The 19,682-nt window shown below is 54.8% G+C and overlaps 7 protein-coding genes across 7 annotated transcripts; 4 read left to right on the top strand and 3 right to left on the bottom strand.

Annotated features, from left to right (window-relative positions):
* Positions 1-1,650: 1,650 nt before the first annotated feature.
* Positions 1,651-3,137, bottom strand: W97_06016 (uncharacterized protein; the record flags this gene model as incomplete). Its single annotated transcript, XM_007783895.1, has 3 exons — positions 1,651-2,354; positions 2,414-2,508; positions 2,560-3,137. 3 exons carry the CDS (start codon positions 3,135-3,137, stop codon positions 1,651-1,653), a joined length of 1,377 nt encoding a protein of 458 aa, XP_007782085.1.
* A 2,038-nt stretch (positions 3,138-5,175) lies between these two features.
* On the top strand, positions 5,176-6,254 carry W97_06015 (protein geranylgeranyltransferase type II; the record flags this gene model as incomplete). Its single annotated transcript, XM_007783894.1, has 3 exons — positions 5,176-5,286; positions 5,339-5,624; positions 5,677-6,254. 3 exons carry the CDS (start codon positions 5,176-5,178, stop codon positions 6,252-6,254), a joined length of 975 nt encoding a protein of 324 aa, XP_007782084.1.
* A 721-nt stretch (positions 6,255-6,975) lies between these two features.
* On the top strand, positions 6,976-8,518 carry W97_06014 (uncharacterized protein; the record flags this gene model as incomplete). Its single annotated transcript, XM_007783893.1, has 2 exons — positions 6,976-7,234; positions 7,293-8,518. The coding sequence occupies 2 exons, from the start codon at positions 6,976-6,978 to the stop codon at positions 8,516-8,518; spliced, it is 1,485 nt and encodes a 494-aa protein (XP_007782083.1).
* Positions 8,519-8,896: 378 nt separating this feature from the next.
* W97_06013 (uncharacterized protein) lies at positions 8,897-9,813 on the bottom strand (the record flags this gene model as incomplete). The annotated part of the gene is made up of 3 exons (XM_007783892.1): positions 8,897-9,189; positions 9,373-9,669; positions 9,753-9,813. The coding sequence occupies 3 exons, from the start codon at positions 9,811-9,813 to the stop codon at positions 8,897-8,899; spliced, it is 651 nt and encodes a 216-aa protein (XP_007782082.1).
* A 1,098-nt stretch (positions 9,814-10,911) lies between these two features.
* W97_06012 (uncharacterized protein) lies at positions 10,912-13,784 on the top strand (the record flags this gene model as incomplete). Its single annotated transcript, XM_007783891.1, has 4 exons — positions 10,912-10,921; positions 11,144-12,472; positions 12,536-13,614; positions 13,698-13,784. The coding sequence occupies 4 exons, from the start codon at positions 10,912-10,914 to the stop codon at positions 13,782-13,784; spliced, it is 2,505 nt and encodes an 834-aa protein (XP_007782081.1).
* A 438-nt stretch (positions 13,785-14,222) lies between these two features.
* Positions 14,223-14,912, bottom strand: W97_06011 (uncharacterized protein; the record flags this gene model as incomplete). The annotated part of the gene is made up of 1 exon (XM_007783890.1): positions 14,223-14,912. The coding sequence occupies one exon, from the start codon at positions 14,910-14,912 to the stop codon at positions 14,223-14,225; it is 690 nt and encodes a 229-aa protein (XP_007782080.1).
* Positions 14,913-15,991: 1,079 nt separating this feature from the next.
* W97_06010 (uncharacterized protein) lies at positions 15,992-19,162 on the top strand (the record flags this gene model as incomplete). The annotated part of the gene is made up of 2 exons (XM_007783889.1): positions 15,992-16,182; positions 16,285-19,162. 2 exons carry the CDS (start codon positions 15,992-15,994, stop codon positions 19,160-19,162), a joined length of 3,069 nt encoding a protein of 1,022 aa, XP_007782079.1.
* Positions 19,163-19,682: the final 520 nt, after the last annotated feature.

Below are 19,682 nucleotides of genomic sequence, written 5' to 3'. Positions count from 1 at the left end.
AGTAGTGTAGAAGGGAGCTGTAGAAGATGATAGACGGGCCCAACACTGAACATACCTTGAGGTTGAAGTAATCGTGACAATGGAGAACTTTTTTGTTGGAAAGTGAGGGAGGTAGGTGTGAGAAGGAAGAGGTTATTGGCTGAAGAGTGATGGAGCGAGGGAGTTGAGGAGTGGATGCTTTATCTAGGAGGAAGTCAGGCGCACGTGGTTGATTATGGCCAGCAGATTACTTCATTTCTGTGAAGTAGCCTTGATCGGTAGTGAAAGCGGGCAGACGGTAGAAAGACTGACACCGCCAAGTTTGAAATTATATGACGTGACGCTTCTCTTCTGTGATCAGGCGATGGGAGGTGCTGCTTCACAGAGAGTTGAAGGAGACGACTGGTGACTCTGGCTGTATCTTGTCAAGTGAGAAGAAACTAGCATGCACATTACAAGACGTGAAGTGAAGAAAGGCACATCAAGTTCCGCTACTCCCATCATACCATAACAGAGCCTTCGTTCACGCCAGGGAATTGAACTGCACTCCAAGCAGACTACTAGTTTCCATCCTTATATTCTTCCCCAGAGAGTCCGGCTTGACACTGACAAGCATCAGTGGCGCCAACAAACGTCGGCATGCCAACGCTCAAACACTTACCCATGACACCAGCCGCTTGGCAGGCTGCAAACAGCCTCAAGAACCTTCCGCCGCATAAAGTTGTTGGAAATGTTGGGAAAACTCGAACTTTCCGCTGGTAAAATTTCTCGTGGGTCCAAATTGAGCTCATGATGCCGTCGTGAGGAGCGTGCACCGTGGCGACGCGCTCTTGCGGGTTGGAGATTTTTCGTTAAGGGGCGGCGCGGAACGAGACTGGTGAGGGCCGTGCTTAGTCGGGCCGTCTCTACGGTTGTGTGCGTGACTGGGCACGAGGTATTAAGTGGATTCCATCGCGGGACCATAGCAGACGTAGGAGCAGATAAGCATGGCGAATAGATGATGTCTTAGTGATGAGCACACATCATCAAAGGGAACAAGGAGAATGGGTAGCGAAGCACGCTGCCGAGTCATGATCGACCATCTTCTGTCTTAGGCATCAGTGAGAGACGACTCTCGGTCACCGTCCGATATTGATAAGCGACGAAGAAGAAAGATAGACATGATAAGAGTTCACGGCTCAGAAACAGAGAAATCTTGGGAGTTCAAGGTCATTATTAATTCTTGCCGCCCCCGCCGGCAAGGACAGCCCCTTCTCTCACCTCTGCCTCAGATACCGTACATCCTGCCTGCTCCCGTTCTCCAACCCAAGCCCCTCCCACCTTGACCCCTTCGCCCCAGCATTACAAGATATTCATAAAAGAGCATCTCCTCGCATATGAGCATGCCCGATCATCCTTCCAGAAGAAAGCCGACGTAAGATAAACGCAGGAACTGACCGCATGAAACCCCACTCTTAGCGCCCAGAAAAACGCCGGTGTGGGTTGGAAAGCCCAGAAAAGGGGACTTGGGGTATTTTGGAGGATATTTCATAAACCGCGTGGCGACAGATACTGAGACAAGACCCCCGAAAACTGATGGAACGCAATGAAACAACAAAAGGGATATGCGCAGGACTTCAAAGTGGAGCTGCAGAGGCCCATCTCGCTGCGGAAGGGCCTCCGTCGGTAAGGTTAGAGAGAACCGATCGGCGAAAGCGGCTTGAGAGGTGCTAGGCTGGGTGAGTGATTTGGCTCCGGCTTCAGCCGATTCGCTTGCGCCGGCTTCGCCTCACCATCGGCAGCTGGCTCCGGCTTTGAAGTGTTCGTTGGCGGCAGACGTCTTTCGGGCGTAGAGCTTCGGGTAATGGACGGCTTACTGCTTTCCGAAGACGATATAGCGCGCTCGCTGGTCTGGTTTGTGCTGGTCTGCGAACCCTTCCTCGGCTCCGAGTGCAAGGATGATGTTGAATGCTGTGCCGACTCAGCGTACTGCTGTTCTTCCTGTAGGTATTCCTTCTCCGTCCAGCAGCCCTGCCAGCAGTTCCGCCAGTCCAGAACAAGGAATTGGAAGACAAACGCGTCCATCTTCATGCATGGCTGGAAGCAGATGCAAAGATTATGATAATTCATCTTGTTACTTTCGGAGCATGAGTGAAGGAGGCTGATATGGCACGTGATGGCGAACAGGAGATAGTAGTTGTAGGGCGGGAGCTTGGAGAGCTCATCCTTGAGCAGCTGCGGGGTTTTAATCGCGTTCTTGCATTCGGCCGCAATGCGGGCCTGAGTAGCTTTCGGGAAGATCTCGTCGGGTATAGAGCTGAGCCAGCGCTTGAAGAGTGTAGCGATAATGTTTATATCGTACAAGTCCTTCTCTTCGAAAAGATTGATGTCAATTTCTGCAAGAATCGTGATTAGCAACGCATCGCATTGTCGAACTGACATCTCTCAACCATACCCTGATCGAACCGCATTTGCCAGTAGGCGACATCCTTTTCGCTGCCCGGTACCCGATACAAGCCCTCTTCTTCGGAGCCTTTCAAGTTCAGGTAACTGCAATACAGTTAGTCCAGCATCAGCTGCGGCGAGAACTGCTTCACTCACTCAATACACCTCCAAGGGAGCGCTGGCATCCAGAATTCGGTCTTGTCCCTCGAAGTTTCCAGCTTCTTTGAGATACGTGTCTTACGAGTCTGCTCGACTAAAGGAAGCCGGATGGTCCTCAGTACATAATCTCTCTCCACTACCGGATGCTCCTTCTCGTTGCTGCTACCGCTGCGGGCGAGCTTCGAAAAGATGCCTTTGCCAGCCTTTCCAATACCATCGGCAGCTCTAGTCCCTGAGTGCTTGATGTTGGATAGGAAGCTAGACCCGGTCTTCTCGTTGAACGAATTTGAGAGTAATGGACCTTCTCTCCCCTCCCTTGGCGCTGAGAGACGGTCGTCGTCCGAGTCGGCCGCACCCTGGCGGTCAGCAGATCGGTTTCTTATAGCCGAGCTCATCATCATGTCTCTGAATGACCGGTCCTTTTCCAGCGGTGCCGTTTTTAGACCTGGTACATCAATGTGCTTGCTCGGTTTCCGCTGCTTGCCTTGCTTACTCTCGTAGGCGTCGTACTCCGATATGCGATAGTCCCGTGATGTCGATGGCTTTGGCTTGTTGCGTGGAACAGGTTCTTCCATCCGTATAGATCTCGTTCGAGAAAGAATCTGTGGAAATCGATGCTTGGGCGGGCCTCGCTTGGCAGCAAGGGTGTCGGAATTCAGATGAGGAACGCTGTTCGACTTGACAGTCCCTCCGGTCGGTCTGTGGTCGTGGTCCTTGTTCTGAGATGACGTGTCTACAGCGAGGGTCTCAGTCAATCGTGATCCGGAACAGGTACATTATGATAGTGTAACTCACCACTTGTTATGCTAGCGTTTTCCAGACACAGACTTAGCTCTGGAGTGGATCCTGGACTCTTACGATACTGATAAATCTGGGACGAAGAAGGTGTCGCAACAGAGTCGTCGGAGACTTGCCGTATCGAGGCCTCGCTTAGTAACAGCTTGTCCGACGATCTTAGCGCCTTGAGATTGGAGAAGGGAGACTTTGAGTCTTTTCTGAATCCTGGTGAAGTAGGTGACTGTGTGATTTGCGCCGAAGTTATTGCGGCATGGGAGTCGTAGGTATCACTGGAGGTATCCCCATTACTGTATATATTGTGGAGCAGGCTTGCAGAAGCAGGGGAACGAGGGCTTCGTGGACTGCGAGGCCCTCGGAAATCGTCTATTTGGCTGGAGACACTTGGGGTGAGGTTGATCGACAGTGTGGATGATTTGGATGTTTTCCGCATACTGGTGCGCGGGTGCGGGCGATCTATGCTGAAGTATTATTGTGGGTCGACGGAGCTTAGTACCCGCCTTCGATATGGTCTGACAATCCCCAAGCTATAGGCGCCTGGCCATGCGCAGAGTGTGTCAGACGTTGGAGGGTGAGGCGCTTTCTCAGATGAACTGCGGTGGAAAGTGATCGGCGACTCCGACAGCCCTGCCTTTGTCTTCTTCGAAGTCCGCAAAGAAGCCGTCTATGGTCGAAAACTCGGTCTATGCGCAATTGATGCGAGGCAGGATGTGTTCGAGCGGTGCGGCGGGACGGTACGGCGGTAGATGAGAAGGAGGTTGACGTAGGCGCGCAGTCGACGAATTGTTTATGTGCTACTCGATCAGCGACCGCTACGTAGAGAAAGCGTCCAACAACTCGGGATGGCAGTGGAACAGGGAGAGCCCAATGCGGGCAGGGCAGTCAGGTACGAGAGCCCACGCCAGCTAGCGAGATTGCGCTGTGGTGGAGTCAAGGGAGAGGGCGGTGCCAACAAAGAGAAAAGCAGACTAGGGTCTCTCGAGGTGAAGACAAAGAGGACTCACAACCGGGTCCGGCTTTGGTGGAGCATGCGGGAGGCTTTCTGCTGCTGACGTGCAGCGGGATGTTGAGCAGAGTACGTTAGTGGGCGCGGGTTGGATGTTGCAAGATCCAGGGGCAGCGCCGGGTTTGTGCTGGGACGCCGCGGCAACACTTTGCGGTGGGGACGAGCCGTGGAGCTTCACGCGGCTCTGGCAGCTTAGATAACCTGGAATCTTCTCCCGTTTTGTTGGAATCACAAGTTACGCCTAGCTGGAAAACGGGCCCGTATGTGAGCGTCCGTAGGTGGCAATGCGCGCAGCAGCCCGCCGAACTGGAGGGGGGGGCTCGCGTCTCGCGTCTCGTTGCTGTCCTCAGTACGGGAACATCAACTTACACGTGTTCTCACTGCAGGTCAGATTTCAAGAGATGTCAGAACGCTCGAAGCCCGGTTCGATCAGTAGAAAATCCTGCCGGCGAACCGGAGATCGCGTCGGGTGGTGGTTTTGACGGCGGAATGCGCGTAAGACGCAGCTGTCGGGGTACCTCCAGGGAGGGCTTGAACGGAGCCCCAGGAACCCAGATCACGCCAAGGACGATAATGTTCCGCATTAGGGCAGGGGCAGCGGCTCTTCTAAGTGGCTTGGCACGCCAGCCGATCCAGGTTAGCGTCAGCTCCTCCGCGCATCACAACAGTCATCGACTTTGGACGCGTCCAACCTTTGATCCTTCCACCGGGACACTTCGCACGCGTCCTCAGTCCCTCACAGCGAGAAGCGGAATTGTATCCTGTACAAGCTGCGCCTATTCTCTTCTCGTTGGCAGCGGATACCTATCGCCATGTCTCTCGTCTCTGGTCCGGGCCGCGGCGGTATCACCGAAGGACAGCTGCCCAGCGAGCTCCGTCTCTACGTCGACAAGCACGTTACCTACATCCAGAGCCTTGACAAAGTTCGTGGAGCCTGTCCGCCGCGGTAGGGTCCCGTCGCTGACACCGCCGCAGCGCAAGGATGAGCTCGAGTACTGGCTCACGGAGCACCTGCGCCTGAGCGGGCTCTATTGGGGCCTCACAGCCCTTCATCTCCTCGGACAACCCGACGCGCTGCCCAGGAGCGAGGTTCTGGACTTTGTAATTTCTTGTCTGCAGGATGACGGTGGCTTCGCTGCCGCCCCGCAACACGATTCCCACATGCTCTACACCGTCAGCGGCGTGCAAATTCTGGCCATGCTCGATGCGCTGGATGAGTTTGACGAGCGCGTGAGTGGGGGCAGAGAGAAAGTAGCCCGATGTGGGTGTTCACGTCTGGGGCAGTTTTGCTCCATGACTAACGCCAGCATCAGTTATCGCCAACCTGCAGCATCCGAAGACTGGTACCTTCGCAGGCGATATATGGGGCGAGACAGACACCCGCTTCCTGTACGGTGCTCTAAACGCTCTGTCCCTTCTCGGAATGACCAACCTTGTGGACGTCGACAAAGCAGTGGAGCACGTTCAAGCTTGCGCAAACTCTGACGGAGGTTACGGCACCAGCCCGGGCGCGGAGTCGCATGCAGGACAAGTTTTCACGTGTGTTGGGGCGCTGGCCATCGCAGGCCGGCTTGATCTGGTAGACAGAGACAAGCTTGGCGGATGGCTGAGCGAGCGACAGCTGTCAAACGGCGGCCTCAACGGTAGACCGGAGAAGTTGGAAGATGTGTGCTATAGTTGGTGGGTGGTGAGCAGTCTGGCGATGATAGACCGGCTGCATTGGATATCTGGCAGCAAGCTTCAGGAGTTTATCCTCAAGTGCCAGGATCCAGACCATGGCGGTATCTCTGACAGGCCAGGGGATATGGTGGATGTCTTCCACACGGTCTTTGGTATCGCAGGACTCAGCCTGACAAAGTACCCGGGACTCGTCGAGGTCGACCCCATATAGTGAGTCACGTGCTGCTGTCTTTTTTTTATTTTGTCTTTTTTTGGCAATGCTGACTCTCTTCAACCAGTTGTATGCCCAAGGCGGTCACTGACCGCATTCTTCGTAGACAAACGTGACCAAAAGCAGTGCCTTCATCAGGCTAGCCAGACCGTGTCTATCTCCATGTGCACTGAGCCGTATAACCCATGTTCTCTCGCGATCTAATAACCCATATCTCCTACCAATGAGTTGCGGGATACAAGGCGAGAGGAGATCGAGACTTTTGCAATCGGATAGATAGCGTGCTCCCTTTTCGTGGGTGTATAATTCCGTGCTTGCGAACATCTTGTCGTAGCTTCATAAAATCACTGCTCGGAGATATCCGTTGATATCCGTCAACTCAATGCATCTCAGAACCTGAAAGCGTCCGAGTCCCTCTTCCTCCTCCAACTTCTGCACGAATCATCTCAACCATAAATGCCAAGAAAACGTGGCATCCGACGAGGAACTGCCGTCGGATGCTCATCTGCCTCTGTTCCTGAGGAAGCTACCTCTCGAACCAAACAGGACCTGCCTCGCCATACACTGTACGCTGCAACCTCCCAACTCTCCCAATCCTCCTTCTCCAAACCTCCACTCTCCTTGCTCAACTGCGTCCCACACCTGTACAAGTGCTCTGTCCTTTGGCGACATCTTGCTTCACTTGCTTCGTTCCTTCACAGCTTGCTCTTGTCCGATGGCTATGTCCAGCATACCTTTGCGTTGCAATATTTGCCCAAAGAAACCGAGCTTCAGCGATGTATCTCATTTACTCACCCATATCGCCAGCAAGGGCCACCTCTCGCACTACTACAAGATCAAAGTCCGCTCCGGTAATGAAGACAGCTCACGAAAGCTGATCGAGGACTACGACCGGTGGTACGCCGAATGGAATGTCGAAGACCTGATGTCCGAGAGGATGAATCTCAAGGAGAAGCGGCGGACCCGGCCCAGAGCCTCAGGTACACTGCTGTAGTGGCACGTAGTGGTCTCTGTTGCTGACTATTGCGGCAGCCTCAGGGCGAGCGTCGACTGCAACAACCTCTCGGACTAGGCCACGAGCACTTGATCCTATAGACCCTCGCCTCTCCGTAGATACGATCAAGACCGAGCCGCGTCCTACACCACCGCTATCATCCGTCGATCCCGCCTCGCTCCATGCCTCATCTGTTCCCCCACCCCCGATGGCATACTGGCCGCCACCACAGCACGCCGTATACAGTAGCTGTTATCCAAGGCGGGACTCGGGGTACAGCGAGTACTTCCCTCCTACGCGGCAAAGGAAAGCTGTCAAGGCGGAGCCAGCTCCTGCTCCTACTAGACTGGACGGAGACGACAACAGCGACGACTTCCAAGTCAGCGAGAGCACGAAGCTCAAGGGCATCTTCTGGCCCGGAATGGACATCTTCGACTCTGCAACCCCAGAGATGAGGCGGAAGCGCAACCAGAAGAAAGACGTCTCTGTCATCGAGCAGCTTGAGGTGAACTCGCAAGAAGTCGAGCCGACGGAGATGGTCTTTACACCACTTGGGTCCTTGAAGAAGCAGCGAAAGATATCCGGCCTGCCCGACGAGGACAGCAGCCCACTTAAGCTCGATCCCTCGCCTGCACGGCCCTACCTGAGCCGGACCGCCCTCGCCGAGCTCGACGCTAACAACCCTCGGCGTCTTAACTTCTTCAAAGCGAAGCCCTCGTTCCAAGAATTCCGCCACACCACCGCCTTCGAAGACGACTTGGTTGAACACCGCCTCACGTACGGGGGCAATTTCGGCACCAAGCGAAAATGCGCCTTCGACATCTTCAAGGACCAGGACGACGACCAAGGCCAGGACCAGGATCACGGCTACGACCACGGCCATGAGATCTCCTTCGAGCACCCCGCCAGCCTGAACCTGCTGAATTCCGAGTTCCGCCCACCGCCGCAGTTCCATCAATCCCCCTCATTCGACTTTAAGCCCTTCGATGACCCATTCCAAAACTTCAGGGGAGATGCGGACCTGGATGGTGCGGCGTACCAGCTTCCGGCTTACTACAATGTACCGACGCACACGCTGCCCATTCATGCGGCTCCGTCGCGGTTGTTCTCGAACCAGGCTTTCGAGAGCATGGCCGGGCATGACATGCATGGCCTTTTCCCGAACTCAGTGTTTCCTTACACAAGCCATCTTGACGAGGGGCAGGCGCAAGTCGACGAGGAAGACATCGACGACGGCCGCACGCTCACCGCACCGCCCTCCGAAGTTTGAGAGTTACGCGATTCGGCTGACGGTGCTTTTCCGGATTTTCCTACCCCTCTCAATCAATCATCTACCTCATCACGCCCTAGCGGTACTTTTCTAGCTTTCTTGTCAGCGCTTTTTGTGTCAGTATCGGCAGCATTGGCTTGGGCTTTCTGTGAAGCTAGGGGAATGGGTATACTTCGGCGGCTATCCCGAGCTTACGAGCATATATCCTAGCGGACTTCGTTGACAAGACGTATTCATAGCTAAGGTTTTGAATGTTACTGTAAATGCTAGTCTTTCCAAACCAGCTATTCCGGAACACGTTCCACGATTGCCTTTATTCGCACTGGCACAACTGTCTCTCTAAGCATCAACTCACCAACCCCCTAATACCTCAGCTCCTTACCTCCCCCCTCCAGCGCTCATACCGCTCCCCCAAACCCCTTTATACTCCTCCTTTCCCTTCACACTCCCGGGCCTCTCCTCGTCCTCCCCTACCGTAGCGCCGTTAACCCACCCATACACCCTCTTCAGCCCCGCGGTGCTGAGCGCCATAGCCACCGCGCAACCGACGAAAAGAGCAACGCGGCCCGCCGGCGAGAGCTGCTCGAAGAGTGGATAGGGGTAGAAGCCGTTGCGGGAGTGGCAGAGCTCCACCCAGGCGTAGTAGGCGAGGGCGGTTGTCGCGCTGAGGGCTGTGAGGTGTTAGCGGGGCGGGAGGGCGGAGGGATGGGCTGAGAGCGGAGGACTGGCGGAGGAAAGAGGAGTGGGGTAAACTTGTTGCTGCTTTTGGTACTGGGATGGCGGACGGGAGGGGGAGGGGCTAGATCCAAGGGGAAAAAGGAAGCGAGGGGGCGGGGAGTCATGAGCTCACTCACCAAACGCGGGCAACGCCTCAATCGTCCACGGCGGCGACAGGAATAGCAAATCGATGGCGAGGACAATGGCAGGCACAGCGTGGAAGCTGAGGTCCGCACGCATGTCTAGTGGAGGCGCCCATTCGGGCATCACGAGCGCCGGGTCGATGGTGCGGAGGCTCCAGTAAAGAAGACTGATTAGAACCTCGAGTGGCGCGCTGGCAACGGAGAGGGCGTTCTTAGCGAGGAAGAGGCGAGGCGAGGCGAAGATATCGGCGAGGAGGCCGAAGGCGAAGGTCGCGGTTGCTAGGGAGAGACCTAAACTGTTGTTAGGATGGACTGAAGTTCAAAAGGAGGACGTTATACCGATGATCGTTAAGTATGAGAAGTGCCAGCCATACGAATCATTTCTGCAGTCTCATCAGACAATCCCAGAGTCATAGGAGGTGGGTCGTCGTACATGGGATTGGGGTTCACCACTAAGCTTTCGTGGTTGTTAGCAATCTGAGTAGGAGTAATCAGGCATTGTGAACAGAAATGCCGGTCGGTGCAAGGCGGATCCGGTATAAAGAGCTGGTGTTACAATGTGCAAAGACATAGACAGTGGCCTGTGGCAGACATGCTCGACGGTATACAAACAACATCACGAACTTAGGAGACCATGTAACAAACGCAGGCTTACTATCTGAACGAGTATGCAAAACTAGCCAGACCGACCGCCTACCCGTCACCTGTTAGCTTGAGCAATATCTACTGAGCCAACGAAGAGTCTCCTACATGGACAAAGGCAGAGAGACCACGCGAAGGGGACTGAAGACGCTGCAGTGGGTGCTTGCGGACCAGCTTATGCGCTGCTCTATCTAAAGAGTCCATGTCTATGGTCAAAAGCTATAAGAGATCTAAGGTAAGGAAGGAAATTCAACACGGGATGTCAACGTAGAAAGACTGAAGGGAACCGCTCCCGAATGCGCTTGTGGTGGGTTGAGAGTTACATATGCGAGGTGCAGGTGGCCTTGAGATGAGTGACATCACGGCGGAAGTGTCACCCTCCGCTCCTGGGTGCGGAATTCCGTGGCCTGCCACTTCCCCATTTTGTGTCCAGCTTACACGGAAGCTTGCAAGTGCTTTCCAGACACTGTTACCGCGGTCGGATCTAGGCACCTTGAGACCGGTTCTCACGCTAATCTTTCTGTCTACCCAAGTTGCGGGCTTTGCGGCTGTTGGAATAACTACTTCAGCCTCAGGCATCAGCGGAGATACGCGTCTCTTCATCAGGCGAGATCTTCACCACCACCGAGCTCTTCTTGCAGTCAGCGCCTCCGTGGATCAAAGCCATGTACACGCGCCGCCTTCCTCTTCACTCTTCGAATCAAGCATGGCATAAGCTCGTCATTCTGGACTTCTGCCCGCCTGCTTTCATGATTGTCGTTTCTTAGTTTCTCAGTAAGACCCCGCGATAAGGCTGGATAAACGAATCCAATGAGTCATCTCTGGATATATGTTCAGCAATGCCGCGCCCAAAAAAAGAAGGCGCTCCTGAGCCTAGGAAAAGAAGCCGCAATGGGTGTTGGTGAGTAAAAGTTGCCATTCTTATCGAGCCTCATTATCTTACCGGACCACTAAACTGAACAGGCCATGTAAGGGCCGGAAGGTCAAATGGTACTCATTCTATACACATTTCATATACCGAATGCCCAGTAACAATCAGTCAGCGGTGAAGAGAAGCCTCGATGCCTCAATTGCGAACGACAAGGCGAAACTTGTGATTACAGTATCAGGCTGAACTGGGGAGGACGTACGAAGAAGAAGGACGATGGAGACAGTATCGATCCGTTAGAAGGTGCAACGCCGGTTTCGTATAGATCGAGCTTTAGCACCTCCGAGGTTTCGTCGAGCGTGCCTTTTCCTTCTCGCTTTCTCGCCGACCAACAGGTCGTTCAGCACCAAGAGTCCGACCAGCGATGGCGCACAAGAGCATGGGAGCACTCGGAGAATCGCCAGCTCAGCATCATTGATCCAGCAGGAGCAGACTCCTCTCAGGCTCAGCTGCATTTGCGGAACGGCGCGGATCGAATGCTGCATCACTCCGCGGCTTCAAGCGACCACCGGACACCTCCTACATTGTTAGCCCAAGATCAATGGAACGTGACATCTGCGCCAATCGATCCGCGGCTGCAAGGCACGCGCTTTGGAGGTGATCCAGGTCCTGCGTCAGCCTGGGTATCAAATCCTGGACATACAGGCTTCGACAACAGCAGTGCTTCCGTAACACCGGGGTCATCTCCTGGCGCAATGCTGCCACCTCTGCGTGGGCAATATTCCGCAAACTTCCCGGCACAAAACTCGGATCATTGGCTGTCCCCTGGCCATCGAAGCAAGCGAGTAAGACTCAGCCCAGGCGAGGACAGGCCAGTAATATCAGCTAGGTCCACCTCTGCAGCGACTGATGACAACTTGGACTTATCTAACAGTAGTGGCATAAAAAGAGGGCTCTTGTCACTTTCCACTGATCCGCCCACGTCTTTCAGTCCTGTCAGCAGCTCAGTGTTTACGCCAGGATCTTCTGCAACTACCGAGGAGATCTACGGACAGTCAAACGCGGCCAGGATCTCACAGTCCTCTACGGTTCAACCAGAACCTCGGCGAATGTCGGTTGCATCACTGCTTTCTGGCCCACCCGGCGAAGGTTATGCCGCCTCCCCAGAGGCCGCCACCCATAAACAGCGGTATCCTCAAGCAAATACCCGTGACAACACCACAACGTATGGTTACGATACCGGCCAACCCGACATTGATGTACCCAGAAACGACGATGTTAATGCCATCACACTGTTCAGTCCACCATTGTCTCGCACGTACTTCGACTTTGACGGCAACCCACTTAGTAATACGGATGGCAGCATTTCCCCGGCCAGGAGCCGCCCGGTTGCGTTCGAAAGAGGCGGCTACTACGCTCAACCGGTGCCTATCAGGATATCTAAGGAGCTAGAACCCCTCCCATCGATGCTGCTCGAAAACCCGGTCAATCTTCTCTATTTCCATCACTTCCTTAACCACACAGCGCGTATCCTCGTCCCGCACGATTGCGATCAGAACGCGCTTCGGACAGTGTTACCGCAAAGTAAGTTTTCAATACTGTCGTATGCCCGCATCTCCTATCGGCACTCAGCTCATGCTGTGTCAGTGGCTGTCAAAGATCCCAATCTCCTGTCCCTTCTCCTCGCCTTTAGCGCCTCTCACCGCTCCCGCCTCCTATCGCACCCCGAGCCCCGCACCCGCATTGCTGAGTGGGTCCAAGACGTGTTCCCCAATCTTCGTCAAGCCCTGGCATCAGAACCCGAAAACATCACCACCGCTAACCTTACTACCGCCATTATGCTCGCCTCATTGGAGATCATTGCACCGAACACGTTCGAAGTGCCGATCAGCTGGCAGAACCATCTTGAAGTTGCGCGTCAAATGATCATCGGCAGAGGCGGGCTAGCCAAGGTCAGCAGAAAAGACAAAGTCGCGTACTTCCTCAGCAGATGGTTCGCCTACCTGGACGTCCTCGGCTCTCTCAGCGGTCGCAAGAACGACTGGCCGCTGAGCAGCGCATACTGGTCCCATGACAGCGCGGAAGACGAAGAGGAGGATCTCCAGATCGACTGCTTCCTTGGCTTTACTGGCCGCTTCAACGGCATTCTCGCACGTATTGCGGAGTTGGCCAAACGCGTTGAACCGCTTCGCATTGATGCCGAGAGCAACGAGATACGGGAACAGTGGCGGCCGGATGCTGACGTCGACGGGGAAGCGGCGGCCTTGAAAGAGGAGCTGGAGCGCAGCATGAACGGCGTTTATCGAGGGTGTTCATTCCACCATCATGCACCAAATAGTAGCATTAGCGCCGCTGAAACAGGACCTGGAGCAACCGTGCTTCCTGATAACGAAGCGGAGGACACGTGGGATGCCCTCGAACTTCACGCCACTAACATGGCCTTCCATTGGGCCGGCCTCGTGCACCTAAACAGACGCGTCTTGAATCTGCCCTCTTCGGATCCCACTGTCCAGGAAGCTGTCAGGGAGATTGTAGGACAACTGTACAAGGTCCGAAGAGGAGGGAACGCAGAGGCGTGTCTGGTGTTTCCAATGTTCACTGCTGGCGTGGAGATGAGGTGGGAGCAGTGGGAGGATATTCCGCTGGGAAAAGTGAAAAAGATGGAAGAGTTGAGGGAGATGATTGCGGAGAGGTTGGCCGCGCTGGAGGGTGTGGGCATGGGGCAAGTGAGTCTCATGTTCTTTGCTCTGTATTGCTGATCTCGGACTGCTGTGTGATGAGTGGAAGCTGATCAATCTAACCACGGCAGGTAAACCGTGCGCGCATCCTGATGCAGAAGGTTTGGGATACTGGGCGTCCTTGGGAGACGCTCAGTAGTGGCGAGTTCTTTGGCTGAACCATCGAGTTATCTATCGCCCGAGCTATTGTGTAGCTGTTTACGTGTGCTTGTTCAAGCAGACAGGTGATGTCTATCGAGACACATGGCCCAGACGAGCAGACCTTCCATTGCTCCGTAACAGTCGAGCCGCACGGACATTCATAGTCCGGAGCTGGGTGTCACGTAGCATTGGTATGTGCACAGGACCGGGATCACTCGGACGTCAGAACTGCATCTGTTGACAATGCTTGCTTTGTAGCTCATCTCCGCTGACCATAGTCACCCCCTTATGTGGACTGTAGACGTTTGCTACGTCAGAACTAGCAGACCTTTGGCACAAGGGATTGAATAATCGCTCCAAGGATCGTGCGGGCGTATTGGGAACAGCAACGTCGTGAATGTGGAATGGAGGTTCAGTGATGGTACCCAGAAACAGCTTCTGCCCCAGCAATCACTTCAATCATCGCCACAACCACCGATAGCGCTCTCAACTGCCTTCGCCGCAGCCTTCGCTTTCATGTTCTTCTCTTCCATCATTACCAACGTATCTAGGAACTGGCCCACCCTAACGCCTTCCTTGTTCGCGATTGACCAGGCTACACGGTTCCAACCCTCAATGTAGAGACGCGTGAGCGGCGGCTGCATAATCAGCATCTCCCGACATGATGACCCTTTGCGCAACTGTGCCTCGGTGAACAGGGTGGACAGACTTGTAGATCTTGGAAGAGCGACGGTCATGCGGTGCTCCCACCAAGAAATAAAGAGTTTGGGGAAGTGGTCGTGGAGGAGCGGGTTCACGGCTACGCTCGTCGTAAAAACTTGCGGAGGGACGGCCGAGGACCGTTGGCGGCGCCTGTAGATCCAACATTGCTGCCTGTCGCTGTCGTCGCAATGGCTGCAGAAGGACCACGCAGAGATTTTGAATTGCTCTTTGAACATGATGAGCGCAGCGGAATCGCAGGCGACAGCATCGAGATAGAGCAGGCGGCGGCAGCGAGAGTCCGACAATACGTGGTTGCGCAGAGTGTGGCTGACAGCGCCGAGGCGCAAGAGGCTTCGGAGGTCTTCTGTTGTGCAGGAGAGGTGGGACAGGATGAGGCAGCGGAGTTCGGCAATGTCAAAGACACGATCACCGGCCGAAGGCATCGTGTAGGTCGCAAACGGCGTAGGAACTCGACTTTGGATGCAAAGATCTTGGGCTCTCAGGTGAGGACGGGCACGTATGTGACGCGATGCGAATTATTCTGTGTGAAGGTGTGAACGTTCTGTCCGAGACAATGTAGCTGGCTGTGTTTGTACGAGTGTGCTTACTTTCCATGCGTTAGTTCAAGCAGTAGGAATTTGGAGCATCTACTAATCGGCCTTCAAGGCGAAGAGCGTGTTGCCTGAGGGGTGGTAGAGCGGAGCGCGAATTTTGAGTGGAAGTGCACTTCACGGTTTTGTACACGTGATATCGCATTCACCAACGTGGAATGAAGTGAACGACAGTGCCAGCTGCACTAGTTCTCTGCGAGGAGGTGATTCGAGGACAACAAACGGAAAAGATTGAATGCGGCTATGATGTGCGTGTCTTGACAAATAAGGAATGACTACGAGTAGGTCTGGGACGTCCAGGACCAGAATTAGACACGACGTGAGACCCAGCTCTCCTCAGTGGGGATAGCCTACCGCTGCGCATGAATGATGAACAGGGCCATGTGATAGCGATCCATTCACCAACCTACAGAGGCTTCCTTTGCCCTCTCTCTCCTTCGTCTTGCAGCCTCGCAGGCCGTAGATCGGCTACTTACTGTTGGGAAGTTCTACAAGGTTCGTTTGCGATAGCAGCGTGACATGACTACCTGCAGGGATAGCGGGTTTTCCTCTGAGAGCATAGCACCGAGTCCTACCGCCGGTATTCCGAAGGGACCTCACAGCTTTGGTTTCTCCCGTCGTAGGTTGATGGTTCCATTTTCTGCCTCTGATGGTGAGCTCGAACTGGCAAATCGGAAGCCTCTGCGTCAGTCCGGCGACGATCGGCAGCTAACAGCCTTACCCCGGACGCGTTCACTTGGCGGGAATTTGACGCGAAGTGCGCGGACTCGGAGTCGACTTTCACCTTCACAAGAGCTTCGGCCTCGACCTTTCAAACTTCAATCTTCAGCTTGCTTCAAACTGCTCATGTCCAGCTATCATTGACGCTAAGATCCTTGCGAGGAATGTAAAGCTGCACACCAGCCGTCGCAATGCGTCTCCATGTCGAGGTGCTGCCGTTGCAGCAAGGTCCGGCGAGCTCACTTTACAGCAATGTACAGCTCACAGCACGACCGCCGAAGAAGTTTGGCATCAACGTGCGGCCGGAACAGAGACTCAGCGAGGTTTGGAGTCTTATCGAAGGTCGCTACAAGCAGCTTTATCTCACACCAGCTGAAGCAGCGTAAGTCGCGTGCAACGTCCGCGAGTGTTGGCGTGTTCTGTGGAGCTTCGTAGAAGATCTTCGCACTGCCCGAGAAAATCCTACTGACTTCACACCATGCAGCACCTTCATCGTCAAGAAGCTGCAAGATGCATACGGCGGCGATATCGACGTCGGCGACACTGTGTCTGATGTGTTCGAAGGCGTGACGGATCAGGAGAAGAGGGTGATCCACGTGATTCAAGGCTCGATTGACCGTGAGATGTCAGTGCTTGCCACGTCGAGTCTCAGACCGGTCACCGCGCAGAAGCGGCTCCTCGATGTGTACCAGAGCGAGGGCTTCAAGCGCCGACGCATCGGACAGGAACCCCCGGACTACGCGGTCGAGGACCTTCACCCGGACAGGCCGCTTCTGTCTCGCGAACGAGACGACGGTGAGGATGTGTTTGCACAGCTTAGACAGTCTGCGGGAGAAGAAAGAGCTCAAAGCCGAGGGGCTGATCCGCCGGTCATTATCATCAAAGACTCTCAGCTTGACGCTGTTCCAAGCTCAGATCCATACGTCGATGAGCCCAAGAGCGAATCTCCGGAACATGAGCTTCCAACTCTTCAGGATATCCCTCCCGCGGCAGTGCCGTCGCGTCTCAGCCCTGTGCTTGGCGACTTCAGTACTACTCCTAAAGATGCCTTCATCAAACCTTCTCTACCGGCATCTAAAGCTCGTGCAAATTCACGGCAGATGAACGGGATTGCGCCTTCGGTTCAACAGCCAGTGCAGCCGGCAGCCATACAAACACCCCCGCGAGAAAAAGACAAACAGTGGCCGCCCAAGCTTCCTCCCAACCCGTACTCGTCAGTAGTGAAAGTTTCCGGGCCCACCGTAAATCATGAAGAGATCGCATCTAGTACTCCTCCGTCTGCGCAGCCGAACCGCGCACACGATCGCCTGGCGTCTCCCACTGCAAATACACCGCAACGTGCCGGCCTGGCAACGGGTAAACTGAGGTCTCCTTCGACATCGGCCAAAAAGCAACTCGAGCTCATCCGGGCAAGGCGGGGAAGTAGGGGCGAAAACACAGATCTGAAAAAAGACCCAAACGACCCGAAAGACCCAACCGACCCTACTGTGGAGCCAGTCAGCAAACCATCGACGGCGCCAGAACAACCACAAGCGCTTCAAGCCGATGCTGCGTTATTATCATTCTCACAGCAGAACAAGCGAAAGTCTAGTCCCTCGGTTGTTATCACACCGACGCCACAGCAACGGAGCCGGTCGCGAAGTGCAGCAGCTTCCGAAAAGCCAACAGGTCGGCAATCGAATCCCTCAACGTCCGAAGAGAGTCAGCTCAAGCTGGAGCAACGGAAGGCAAAGGAAGCTGAGCGCCTTACTGAGCAGCAGGCGTCCGAAAGAAAGCGAGAGGCAAGCGTGCAGCGAAAGGCTAGAGAAGTTGAGAATCTAAAAAGGGAGGCCGCTGCGAAAGACTATTTCGCAAAGAAGGAGGCCAGCGACGCAGAGCGACGCTCACGAGAAAGGTCTGGCGCTCCACGTGCCCCACCCACTATTGTGGCGACTGTACCAAGCGTACCAAACTCGTCTGCACAAACTTCTTTGCGAAGGTCCGTTTCGTTCAGTAATGAAGTAGAATATTCGGAGCCAAAGAAGCCGCCTCAGCGTCGTAACAATGGGGATCTGGACAGCCCTGCGAGCATCTTGAAGAAGGGCCCGAGTGCCACTCCAGCTTCTTCTAGTCCCTCAATCCCTCCAGAGGTTTCAAAGTCATCCGCCGGCCGGCGTACACCATCGGTCTCAGCGCCTGACGCTCCAAAGGCTAAACCGACACCCCAGGCAAAGGTCAAACGATTCTCACTGCTTTGCGAGTCCAGAGAACTGACGGAAAAGCAGAGGCCGCCAGCCAAGCAGATTTTCCCTCCCGGTTACGGCCCCGCCGACCTTGCACGACTTTCCGGCACGCCGATTGCAGAAGCCAAGCCTAAGCCTGAACCTGGACCGGCCACGGCGACAAAGGCGTCGCAACTGCGGCAGGCCGTCCTTCCCTACACTCGTGACAGAAGTAGCTCACGACCTCTTGAGGCTGATCTTCCGACCAAAGCAACCCCACCGTCACAGGCTGCCTCTTCCTCGCAAGCTGCTCGCTCGCCACAAGCTGCCCGTTCGCCTCAAGCTATTCCCTCGTCCCAGGACGAGTCCATCGTGATCTCTTCTGACAGCGAGGAGGAAGAATCAGATGTATCAGGCTTGTCTGAGGAAGAAAGTGATGATGAAGAAGGAACGCCGAAGAAGGCTGTTCCCGCCGAGGGCGGAGGTGGCTCCCAAGCGAAACCTGGGGCTCCCCGCTCACCGTCTCCAGGCTCTTCACCACCGGAGCTCTCGACGACCCAAGATAGCGCTCCTGACAGCATACCCAACGGCATAGATGCGAAGTCAGCAGAAAAAGCCAAAGCTCCCCATTCATCGATGGCCTCTGCACGGCACTCACCATCGCCCTCGAAGCAGCTGACAAGCGATCCCTCCACCCAGAATGGTGCATCTCAACCCACACCAAAGGGTGCAAACCCAATGGGGCTGCCAATGCCAGTGGTAAATCTATCAGCACCATCTTCGCAGCAGCCCACCCCGTCGCAAATCCTTACGCGCGACGACGACTACAACTTTCCAAACATCAAGCAGCGCCAGGAGGACATCCGCCGCCGCCGGCAGCTGGAACAGGCCCAGGAAGAGAAACGGCTCACGCAGGAGAGGAATGCAGAGGCGCAGCGGCTGGCCGCGCGGAACGCTGGCCCTAGGAGCTCGTCCGAGGAGGAGGAAAGCGACAGTAGCTCTGAAAGCAGCAGTGACGACGATGATGAGGTTGCTGAGGTTACGGCGCGCAAAGTGGAGACGGCGATCAGTAGTAAGGCTACGACGCCGAATGGGGATGGTAGGATTGGTGCGGGTTTAGGATCGCGTATGTTATACCTGTTCAAAGCGAGGGGTGTGTGAGCCTGACCTGATCTTTCTTGTTCTTGGGGTTTTAGGTTTGCGAAATCTCTTCTGACGTCCATGGAATCGCTGGTGTGGATAGTTCTCGTCCGAGGCTCCTTCGTCGCAGGGTGTGGTACGTTTCAGAAACGAGAAGGGTTCAATCGCGCGAGAAGGATGTAATGAGGTAGGGGCATGGATGTGAGAAGGTATCTGTCAAAAAATGGATGGTTTGGTTGCGGACTTCTGGATATGTGCAAACTTGTGGTCGTCTTGACCTCGTCAATAGCTTCTCAAGTGCGAACCTCGGTCGGCCTGATGGCATGAAGGAACTCATCGAGGATTCGTTCACTCATTTGAGTTTACTCTAGCCCTTCGGCTCTGGTCGTCAAGTAGACAGACTAACAAACAGTTTTAATAACAAATGTCCTCCAAAGCTGACAGCAGCAGGGCCTGCAACGCCCAGGGTCCATACTGCAACGCTTTCACCTTGTGATTGTTCCGGATTGACGCTCGGTCGTAGGGTGTAGTGGACTTCCCC

Source organism: Coniosporium apollinis (genome assembly GCF_000281105.1).
Source record: "Coniosporium apollinis CBS 100218 chromosome Unknown supercont1.29, whole genome shotgun sequence".
NCBI lineage: Eukaryota > Fungi > Ascomycota > Dothideomycetes > Coniosporium > Coniosporium apollinis.
The sequence above is the reverse complement of the archived record's forward strand: the minus strand, read 5'-3'. Positions and strand labels throughout refer to the sequence as shown.